At 47.7% G+C, this 12,043-nt stretch overlaps 1 protein-coding gene across 11 annotated transcripts in view; it reads right to left on the reverse strand.

Moving 5' to 3' along the window:
* Positions 1-11,725, reverse strand: part of C2CD5 (C2 calcium dependent domain containing 5) — a gene marked incomplete at its 3' end in the record, with an annotated part of 70,590 nt that extends 58,865 nt beyond the window's left edge. For all 11 annotated transcript variants that reach the window (XM_082044937.1, XM_082044951.1, XM_082044950.1 and 8 more), the window contains exons 1-3: positions 11,596-11,725; positions 11,314-11,424; positions 7,092-7,178 (exon numbers count right to left, since the gene is read on the reverse strand). In XM_082044937.1, coding sequence (XP_081901063.1) covers positions 7,092-7,178; positions 11,314-11,403 — 177 coding nt within the window. In that variant the 5' untranslated portion in view covers positions 11,404-11,424; positions 11,596-11,725. The remainder of the gene's footprint in view (positions 1-7,091; positions 7,179-11,313; positions 11,425-11,595) is intronic.
* Between the last annotated feature and the right edge of the window lie 318 nt (positions 11,726-12,043).

The raw sequence follows: 12,043 nt of genomic DNA on the forward strand, positions 1-12,043 counted from the left end.
TCTTGGAGACGGGTGTGAAGTTTGCCAACTTCCAGTCAACCAGGACCTCCCCAGTTAGCCAGGATTGCTGAGAGATAATGGAAAGTGGCCAAGTGATCCCTTCCGCCAGCTCCCTCAGCACTCTTAGGTGTATCCCGTCTGGTCCCATAGACTAGCGGGTGTCCAAGTGAGGCTTCATTCTGCTCGCCACGCCTGTCTTCTGGCTCAGGGGGCTGAGTATCTGCAATACTACTCTTCTGACTATGAAAGGCTGAAGCAAAGAAGGCATTTAGTAGCTCAGCCTTTTCCTCAACTTCTGTCACTACCTTTGCCCCACACATTCATCAGGGGATGGAGGTTCTCCTTAGCCCTCCTCTTCTTGAGAATCTATTTCTAGAAACATTTCTTGTTGCCTTCCACAGCGGTGGCCAGGTGCAGCTCTACTTGGTCTTTGGCCCTCCTAATTTCTCTATCCATAACCTCACAGAATTCTTGTGTTCCTCTTGAGTAGCCTGCCCCTCCTTCCAAAGTTTATACATTCTCTTTTATTCCTAAACTCCAGCTGCAGCTCTCTATTCAGCCAGGCCGGCCTTCTTCCCCGCTGGCCCGCCTTCTGGCACATGGGGACAGCCTGCTCCCATGCCCCTAAGATGACCTTGAAGAGAGACCAGCCTTCCTGGACTCCTTTATCCCTCAGAACTGCCTCCCAAGGGATTCTGCCAACCGGCCTTCTACACAGGTCAAAGGCTGCCCTTTGCAAGTCCAAAGCGGCACTTCTGCTGACCACCCTTCTGCCTTCTCCAAGGACACAAAACTCAATCATTTCATGATCACTATACCCTGGGGGATTTCCAGTCGACATGCTGCCCACGCGTCCTTCTCCGGTTACAAAGCACAGATCCAACGGGGCTGCTTCCCTGGTAGCCTCACTCACCGGCTGTGTCAGGAAGTTGTCTTCCACGTGCTGCAGGAGCCTCCTAGACTGCTTCCTTTCTGCTGTCTTGTATTTTCAGCAGACACCTGGTAGGTTGAATTCGCCCATAAGCACAAGGGCTAGTGATCGGGAGACTTGTCCTAGCTATCCGCAAAATATTTCATCTGCCTCTTCATGCGGGTTGGGTGGTCTGTAACAGACCCCCACCAGGATGTCTGCCTTGTTGCTCCCAGCTCCAGGTCCTTGGGGCCTGCAGGTGGGAGTGGGTTCAGTCAGAGGTGCACCCTGGCTCTGTTGGCTAGTATGGTGGTGAAGGACAAAAGCTTCTCATGGCTTGTCCTCAAGCAAAGGAGCTAAGTCATACTCCTGTTGAACCCGAGTCCATGGCACTTCCACTCACGTGGGTAGAGTTCCTCAGACTTCTCTGGCTGGGCATATCCACAAGTATCTGCTAGAACTGGCATCTGAGTTTTAGCAAAGTCAATTCACAGTATGGGAGAGTGAAGGGGTGTCTACTTGTGTGGGTAGGGGAGGGTGGACAGTCATTCTGAGCACGCTGGCTTTGGAAGGTATTTACAAATGATGAACTGTGCACCTTCCAACGTATTTGATCCTCCGTCATGCAGTGGTCAAACTCTGAGGCTCGGTATTCAGTCCGGCATTGACCAAAATGGTGTTCTAGAAAGTCGTGACCAGTAGAAATGGCATGAACCACTCAAACGCCAAGAAAATGTAGATTGGGTTTGCTGTCTTTCAAGTGGCCTCTATCCAGTCAGGCAGCAAAAAGCTTCATGAAGAAAGCCTGAGGTGCCAGAGAAAGTTCCAGGATGGTGCCCTGGTATCTGTCAGGAACCAGAAGCCCTGAAATTCCCTGGGAGTCCAGCAGCCTGATCATGTGGGCATGATCACCTGTCCTACCAGTACGAATACACCTCCCTGCAAAAGCAAGAGTGGGACCATCTCACTACCTAGTTAGGTCTCCAGGGTACAGTGATAGCTACTGGCACGGAGGTAAGATGGATAACTTGGAATGCAGAAATTCCTAGGGTTCAACGCTATTTCTAGGAGCATTTGACTCCCTTTAAAAAACTGTTATCCAATTCTTGATGTTGCAGCCTTCAAAAGCCCCCCAGAATGTAAGGCAGCACCAGAGCAGGAAGGTGGGCCTGGGAATGGAAAGTTTCCAAAAAGGGCCTCCTAGTCAAAGACAGGGACCAGGAGGTGCCACAGGAGTACAGATGCAGTCACCAAGGTGTCAAGTAAGCTTGGACCAAAGCATTTTTATTCTGTTCATGTCCTTTATTGTCCGGTTATGGAGGTGTGGAAGATGGGAGTGGGGAACCGACCGGGAACTCCTGCGGTGCTGTTTGCCGCCATGTCATGCACGGGAGGCGGGATGGCTGGGGAACTGCCAGACGATGCCTGTGGCAGGTGGAGCCAGCGCCATGGATGATGGTTATTGAGGCGGATCCACCTCCATGGGCTCCTCGGCGTCTTGTGGTGGCTGAACAGCCGGTGGCCCCATGCCATAGTCTGGCGGATCCACCTCCATGGGCTCCACGTCGTCCTTCGGTGGGATGTCACACCTGGGTCGCAGCAGATAGACACACCACGGCCCCATGCTGTTCCCCTGCCTGCCCACGGCTGCTCGCTGCGCGGCGGCGTTGATGTGAGCGTGGGCAATGGCTCTCATGGAGCGAGGGGGAATGTTCCTCTGCCTCCTCTGCTGCTTTGCCTTCCTCAGGCTCCCGGGAGGTCCCAATCGCACAATCCGTCTCTCGCGTGTCCTCCGCCAGGGTGGGCAGCCATCCACCTTGCTGCTCCGGCTGCTGCCTGGCAGGCAGACACGCTTGGGCTCCACGCCGCCGGTCACCGGTGGTCCCACAGCCATGCGCCGCATGCCGGAGATCAGTGAGGTAATGTCTGTCACGGTCGTGGCATGCGCACTGATGTTCCTCCCCCTCTGCTTCCTCCTCTGCTGCCTCGGCTTCCTCCTCCGGGGTCGTTTCTTGCTCTTCCACGGGAGCGGGGAGCGGCTCGGTGGCTTCCCACGCCATGCTGGGCAGCCACCCGCCTGGGGGCTCCCGCTGCTGCCTGGCAGGCAGACGCGTTTGGGCTCCACACCGTTCGCTGGTGGGCCCACGGTCAAGCGCCGCATGCCATCGATCAGAGAATCAAGATCAATGGCGCTCGCGGCACGAGGGCTGACACTGCTCCCGGTGGGAGGTGCCGTGCTCCCCTGTGGTGTGGGGATGTGGCTGTGTGGCGCCCCACCCTGAGGTGGGCAGCCAGCCGCCTGGTTGCTCAGCCTCCGCTTCCGTCCAAGCATGCTTGGCGACCGAGGGCCTCGCACTGTGGGCCAGCTGCAGGGGCCCCCGCTTTTATAGGGCTGGAACAAAGGGCGGTGAGGTGGCTGGTGACAGGCAGGAGGTCACCATGGTGGTGATTGTGACGTCAGAGGTGGCAGGTGTGGGTGCGGGGGCCTGTGTCCTGAAAGATGCCTGAATGTGGGAGAAGGAGGAGGGTGGTTGGCTCTGAGGGCCCCTCTCCTGGGGCTCGCTCCCGCCTGTCACGGTTCTTGCCCAAGAGAAAGGCTGCTCCTTGGGCACAGGGACTGCCCGCCACCTCGCCTCATGAGCCCTGGGCTCTAGCCCCTTCTCATCCCTTGCCTGGGATGGTCTTGACGAGACGGTGGCAAGAACGTTCCAGGAGGGTTGGGGTTCCTCAGGGACCCCCCAGTGACCTCACACCCTGCAAGAGCCACAGCCCCCTGCGCTCACCAGTGGCTGAGAGGGAGCAAAGCATCCAGAGATCCCGCCGGTGGGAACAGGAGGCCCAGCCGCCTGCACACGGTCTCCCGGCGCTCCATAAAGGAATTGCTGACTGCCAAGTGTTGCGTGGACTCTTTTTCCCTGGGGATCCCTTGGCCCTGCCCCCAGAGCGTGGCCACGTGCCACCTCTTGTGCTCCGAGCCCCAGGGGAGAGGGGAGCAGAGGGCCTGGTGTCCTTTGGGCTGTTGCGCCAGCCCGACACGAGGAGCCTGTGGGAGGCCACCAAGAGAGGTCATGGAATCACAGAATCGTAGAATTGTTTTGGTTGGAAGAGACCCTCAAGGTCATTGAGTGCAACCATAACCTAACTCTGGCACTAAACCATGTCCCTAAGAACCTCATCCAAATGCCTTTGAAACACCTCCAGGGATGGTGAGTCTACCACCTCCCTGGGCAGCTTTTCCCAGTGCCTGAGAACCCTTTCCGTCTAGATTTTGTTCCTAATACCCAATCTAAACCTCCCCTGGCACAACCTGAGTCCATTTTCTCTTGTCCTATCACTTGCTACTTGGGAGAAGAGACCAACACCCTCCGTGCTACAACCTCCTTTCAGGTAGTTGTAGACAGCCATAAGGTCTCCCCTCAGCCTCCTTTTCTCTGGGCTAAACAACCCCAATTCCCTCAGCCGCTCCCCATCAGACTTGTGTTCCAGGCGCCTCACCAGCTTCGTTGCCCTTCTCTCAACTCTCTCCAGCACTTCAAGGTCTTTCCTGTAGTGAGGGGCCCAAAACTGAACACAGGATTCAAGGTGGGGCCTCACCAGCACCAAGTACAGGGGGACAGTCGCTTCCCTAGTCCTGCTGGCCACACTATTCTCAATACAAGGCGTCTGGATACACTGCTGGCTCATGTTCAGCTGGCTGTCAATCAGCACCCACAGATTCCTTTCTACCAGGCAGCTTTCCAGCCACTCTTCCCTGTTGTTACAACTCAAGTGCAGGACCCGGCACTTGGTCTTGTTAAACCACATACAATTGGCCTCAGCCCAATGATGCAGCCAGTCCAGATCCCTCTGTATGGCCTTCCTAGCCCCCAGCAGATCAACACTCCCAGCCAATTTGGTGTCATCTGCAAACTGACTAAGGGTGCACTCAATCCCCTCATCCAGATCACTGATGAAGAGATTAAACAGAAAGGGTCCCAACACTGAGCTCTGGGGAACAAAACTTGTGACCAGCCACCAACTGGATTTTGTTCCGTTCACCACAACTCTTTGGGCCCGGCCATCCAGCCAGGTCTTTATCCATTGCAGAGTACACCCACCCGGGCCACGAGCTGACAGCTTCTCCAGGAGAATGCTGTGGGGTACGGTGTAAAAGGCCTTACTGAGGTTCATCTACTAGTTGGGTCACCTTGTCATAGAAGGAAATCAGGCTGGTCAAACAGCATCTACCTTTCACAAACCCAGGTTGACTGGGCCTGATCATATGGTTCTCTTGTAAGTGCTGTGTGATGTTATTCAAGATCATTTGCTCCGTGACCTTGCCCAGCACCAAGGTTAGATTGACAGGTCTGCAGTTCCCCAGATCATCCTTCTGGCCCTTCCTGTAGATGGGCATCATGTTAGCCAACTTCCAGTCAACCGGGACCTTCCCAGTTAGCCAAGATTGCTGGTAGATAATGGAAAGTGGCTCAGTGATCACCTCCATCAACTCCCTCAGCACCCTTGGGTGTATCCCATCTGGCCCCCCAGACTTGTGGGTGTCCAAGTGGTATAGCAGGTCACTAACCATTTCCCCTTTAATCATTTGGGCTTCATTCTGCTCCCCATCCCTGTCTTCTGGCTCAGGGGGCTGGGTAGGTACCTGAAGCACAACTGTTCAGACTATTAAAGACTGAGGCAAAGAAGGCATTTAGTACCTCAGCCTTTCCCTCATCCTCTTTCACTATGTTTCCCTCTACATCCATCAGGGGATGGAGATTCTCCTTAGCCCTCCTCTTGTTGCTAATGCATTTTAGGATTATCAGTGCTCTCACCCGTCCAAACTGGTCAGTGGCTTACAAGACTTTATACAACCCGCTTAAAAATCCAGTAGTTTCAGACATGCGCTTTCCTAAGTAAACACAATAAGCCACCTGCAGATACAGCAACTATTTTTTAGCATACACATAGACAGACATTCCACAACTTTTTGTGTTGAACATCACAAACCAAGAAACAGGTATGCTAAATGCAACTGGATGACTCATCTAAGCATTTGCAGAATTATAACATGCAGTCTTCCAGAAAGACTGAACTACACATACACACACATAATTATGATGTCTTAAGCAAATAGTGTTTTCTCACTCTTTAAAATGTGGATTTTTTTTTTCCCCACAGTGTTGCTGTTTAGCTCTTTTCGTTCCCAAATCTCTTTTTCCGTGCAAAAAGATAAAATCTTGAGATTTCTGTTATTGTTAATAAACCTCTTTCTCTATGAACAGAATTAACCTTCCACAAAGATCAACTCTTTCCCCTCCCTCAAAAAAACTACTCCAGGAACTGAAAGATAAAACAAAACAAAACTGATTTCAGCACGACAGTATGACTTTCTTAATCAACATGGACTGACTCAAGCATTCCATGCTGATTAATAATCTACCTAACGTTACTATTTTATATTTGCTCTAAAATATTTCTAACATCATCAGCTATTACATCACTCACTATATGCACGTATGTTTACAACCATGTTTATACTGTGATATTATCTTAAAACATTATAAAGGAACCAGTACTATATATGCAAATGTTTTAATAATTAGTCTATATGTCAAAGGACATCAATGAATCAGATACTGGAAAGCAACAAGCAATTACAGGAAAATGCTGAGTGCCCTCATTATTACATAAGGAAATGGCAAAAGCAAGTGTCCGCTAATTGTTGTCTGTGCTCTTTCTTTTGTAATTTTCCAATAGGAATTCCCCATTTTCTTTTTTGTCAAGTGCATTATTTTTGCAACTCAAAGTCACATTTCAAATATCAATTAACTTTCCTTACTGAAAATTATCGCTTTAAAAAAATACAAGCATACCCACAGTGATATCTGAAAGCCTGACCCATAATGCTATTTTCCCCCCACTTTCACCTCTCTCATCTTTTTTAGTATTACCAAGAGTAACATTTGAATTGGATCTACTCTGGCAAGATTTTAACTTTACAAGCAGTCCTAAAAAGCCAATGAGACACCTTTAGCAAACGAGGTCTAACTGTAGATAGGTTTGCTCAAAAAGCTTCATGTGTATTTAAACAAAAATACTCTTCTCTCTGCAGAACTCATTTTCTGCCTAAAATGAAATTATTTAATTAAGGGCATCTAAATCAGAGTGTCTATATGAATACAGGCAAACTCTTAGTACTTACTTCAAATTTGAACCACTCGGAATTCCACTGAGGATTAAGTGATTTGGGATACACATCTGTCTTAAATGTTGTATTTCCAAATTTTACCTAAAAGTATAAGCATTCAATTATTAATAATAAATATAAATAAATTTAGAAAATCATTAAATCTACACATGCAAATAATTTCAAGTACATATTTCAATAATATCAACAACTTTTCAGTGAGAGTGACTTTTTAATGAATATACACATATCAGTAACTTTCAATGTATCAACACTTCTATTAGATCTCTCCCACTATTAAAATTGTTTATTTTCCTCCTCAATCACTTGAGAGGTTAAAAAAATCACTTATATTGGCTATTTAAAGTTACTTGGTATACTCTTTTTGCCTTCTGTTTAGAAATACCGTAAGCAAAAATATTCTGTCTAAATACTGATAGTTTATGTCCTATTACTGTTCTCCCTAGGGTTTCCAAATAAGCTTAATGACAATTTATAAAAGAAACATAGAAATAAAATTATAACATTGGTAAATTTATTTGTTAAATTTAAGAAATCTCCCCAGATACACACCAGAAAATAAATGAAACCATCTCCATCAACTGCAATCTTAATATGCTGGATAGATATCTGTAAATTCAGAGCATCAAGGGGGAAGCACCTATCAGTTTCTATTCCTTTCTTAAAATATAGAAAATTCCAGAAAGCTTATAGGCAAAAAAGCTGGAGGGACTACATATCTATATACGTACATCTAGATACCCCTGTAACCTCCAGTTACTGAAGATTAAATATTCTCCACATTTCTACCGATTAATGAACCTTCAACCACATAATAGCCTATTTCAGGAATCTCCATTTGATCTCCATAGGAGTCTATTTCAGGACACCCCTTTGTTGGTGTGTTTTTGTTTTTTTAAAAAAGTGAAACTGAATTTCTGTGATGCCACAGACATCAAGAAACTATGCTGCACAATGCAAGAGCCTTTATTTCACTGCAGCTTTCATTCCAAACCATTTACAAACACTTGTATTTCTCTGAATGTTGCCTCTCAAAATACTTAGTACTTGAACTCATACCAAGTATCAGATACTTACTAAATACCCAGACTTATGTTTTTTAATTCATCCAAGACTCTTAAGAAAATAATGAGTGTGCTGATATAAAGGAAATGCAGCAAGCAAAGACAGTTGTGGATTTTGAAGTAATTTTCTTTTTAAAAGTCTAAATGGATTTGGAGACTAAATTTAGACTTTGCCTTTGAAACTATATAGCAATTTTTGAAACACTTTCGCTCCAGAAAGCATTGAATAAATGCTTTATACGTTTCAGTAACAGGGCAATTATTTTGCATAGGTGCATACTCCAGCTCTAAATAAATTATGCACTCACTTAAGTATACTCAACTCAGTTAATGTAAAAAGCCTAAAACACTGTGGAACTGGACTATGAGTTGACACTGAGCCCTGTGTATATAAAAGTACATGCCTCAGTCAGCAGAACTCTATACAACATACATGACCAAAGAAACAAATTAAAGAACAGTGGGGCCAGCTATTTGATTCAATAAACAATTCTTTTTGAAATTATTGAATTTCTAAATTTCTTTGAATTCTTTTTTTTTTTTTAATTCAGAATTTCCTTGAATTATTTTTGAAAAGAAATAACTTCAAAGTAAGCTTTAAAGATAAAAGCCAGAGTGGTATGAAAACACAGGACTAAGCAACCTTAGTGTAAAAAAAATATCACCTCGCGGATGCGGTCTATGTGCATACAGAAAACTAACAGCACTGCCTCTTAGAATGTGTATTCACCACACAAAGCAGTATAACAAGGTGATACTGACAATTGTTTCAACTGAGCTACATTAAATGCCAGAAGCTGCCAAGAAGCAGCAGTGCAGAGCTCCACCCAATCTATTTTTATATGTTATCTAGGGAGTAAATTAGTTCCCTTGGAGCCCCAGGCAGCTATAACTGAACTTCTCCAGTAGTCAAGCTAGTTCATTAAAGCTAGTAGAGATAATCAAGCACTACACTGCTGTCCACTGTAGAAATGTAGAAGCACCATTACAGAAGAAACTGTGCTGATTTGCATCAGATTGCACATGCTGGCAAAACCCAAGTTATGCATAATCTGAGTCAAGTGGAAGCTCTAAAGCAAGGGTGTCAAACTCACTTTCACCAGGGGTGACATCAGCCTCATGGTTGCCTGCAAAGGCCCAAATGCAATTTTAGGACTGTATAAATATAACTACTCCTAAAGTATTACTCATTTTCTTTTCTAATTTTAGATTTATATTAGAAAATTTAAAAAGGAAATTAAAGGGTTGTAATCAGCTAGTACCTTAACATTACTTCAGCCTTTCATTTTTATTTAAGTGAAAATGTTTTGTAAAGGTTTTCAGCAACCTTACACTGAAAAATAATACAATTGTTTGAATCTTATTTTAACATAAATCTCACCTGCTGCTGATTTGCCTACTCCACATGTGGAAAGGGTAGTTCCCACAGTCTAAGTAACAATCCTAACACCAATGCCCCATCTATGTATTTCTTTAACCTTATTTGTGACAAGACATTCATGAAACTGCACATTAACCCAGCTAAGCAAATTGATCTTTCTGAAAAACTTTCTTTTCCTTTTTAGCTAAGCTAGTGTTTAACCAGATGTACTTCCAAATCTATTTTGCTACACAGCTATTCAGACAGTAGGGCTGGCACAGATGGAGCAGGGCTGAGAACAAGTGACCACCAGTAGAGGAGAGCTGTTTCTCATCAAGGCAGCATAAAAACAGGCCAAACGAAACTCAGAGAACTATATTTCCTGTTTCAGTTTTCCGTGTCTCCTAGTAGCACACATCACATTGCTGTAGGCTGCCTATTAGTCAAATTTAAAATTACAATAGAAATGTTTGTAAATTAAAAACTGACTGATGAAACATGTGAAACCAAACATTGAAATGTTAAGTTAAATGATTATCACTCATGAATAAAACAGAACTGTGTCCTATTTCAGCTTCATTGAAAAGCACGTGAGAAATATGTTTTCATTTTATTGCCAATTTACTGACCCACTAGACAATGCTTAGTGTCTAACGTAAATCAAATTTACCCCAAATCTATTTTGATATTGATATCACCAGACTTTTCAATTTATACAGTCTTAGAAAGACACTATGTCGTCCTACCTTAATTCCAGTATTGCACCAACCTCAATTACCATTTGTGGTGTAAGCATTTATTCACATAGCATTCCATTTTTAAACAGCTCTTTGCTTTTTCTGAGAGTATGATTTCTGAATCTACAGAACATTACTGAAATTTCCTATTTATTCCTACTAGAAATAATGAATCATAAAACAGAAGGATCATGTTGACTTTTTTTTACTACGTCTTCCTGGGAAACGCCCTGTATATTGCCTGTTAAATATACGATTGTAAAGAAGGTTGGGGTTACATACTTTCGGTGCAATAAACTAATTTAAACATGTAAACAATATTTTTGTCCAAGAAAAATCCCCTTCGAAAATATTTTATTATTTCAAATACGTGAAGTAGAAATATGAATATTTGCCTTAAAAGAAAAGCCTGTACAATTCTGCACTTCAGAGATACAAATGACTTAAATGTACTTTTACTGCTTCTCCATCCTACTCACAACATGTCAAACGGAACCCTGAAATGGATTCCATTCGGCTGCCGTATCACCAAGAACCATTCATCAACAACCTTCAGCCAAGAAAGGCTGAAAAAAAAACAACCCCACAGAATATTTCTAAAATACCATTCAAATTCTACACGGCTGTCGGCTAAAAATCACACCGAGGTGTAAACCAGAAGCCGCTTTAGACACAGCCCCGCGGACACGGGCTCAAGGCGCTCCCTGCCGCTTCCGCAGCCCCCTCTGGCCGGGGCCGGCCCATCCTCCAGCCAACAGGGCAGCGCTCAAGCCGAGCCCGGAGGCGGCCAGGTCGGGGCTGCCGCGGGGACACAGGCCGGCAGCGCCCCGAGCAGCCTCCGCGGCGGCACCTGCCACCGCAGCGCCGCCGGCCAGCAGGGGGCGACCTGCGCGCCCGCGGGAGCTGCGCCCCCCACAGCCCCGCCCACCCGGGGGCGCCGCGGCGGGGACCGGCAGGTGGCTCGGCCGCGCCGGCCCGGCGGCAGGTGCGCGGGCCCCACGCGTGAGCCAGCGCGGCCACCCTCGCCCTCCTCTTCCTCCTCCCTTCCCACAAACCTCCACAAAGGCGTCGGTCAGGTCACTGGCGCGGTCCATCACCGGCAAATGGCGCCCTGCCACAATCTTGACCTTCAGCTTCCCCGGCATCTTACCCCGGCTGCCCCCCGGCTGCAGGAAAAAAACAACAGCGCGTGTCCCATGGAGCGGCACGGCGGAGGGGCGTGGCGGGGTAGCGAGCGCGCATGCGCCGCGGCAAGCAACGGTCCGCAGCTGCCTGCCCGTGCCCGGCGCCGCAACGCAGCGGGGAGGGAACGGCAGTTGGGCGCATGCGTTACTTACCGGGTCACCACCGCACGCGGCTGACGAAGCGAGGATGGGAGCGGGCAGGCCTTCGCTCCGGCTTCCGCCCCCTCCCGCCGGCGGCAAGGCCCCGGGGCGCCCGGCCGCGCAGCTTTCCTCTTGCCAGGATCGCCCCGCCCCTACGCCAAGATGGCGCTGCGGGCACGGAAAGTGCGCTGGAAGTCGAGCGCCGACTCCTCGATGCGTTCCGCGCTGGCGCTGCGGCAGCGCTTCCAGGACATGTCAAGGTGCCTGAGCGCCGAGTCATCGATGTGCGGGGCAGCGGCGCGGAGCCGTCTCCAGCCCCCTCGCAGCCGGGCCGGCACCGCGACCGCATCTCTGCCGCCATCCAGCCTTGTGTCTGCGGGGAACGGAGTTGGGTGTCGTTAGGCTGGACTGCTCAGCGTCCCTGGCCGCTGCGGAGTGTCTGTTCTGGGGCAGCTGGCCA

This window comes from Streptopelia decaocto, assembly GCF_964273445.1.
Source record: "Streptopelia decaocto genome assembly, chromosome: 1".
Lineage (NCBI taxonomy): Eukaryota > Metazoa > Chordata > Aves > Columbiformes > Columbidae > Streptopelia > Streptopelia decaocto.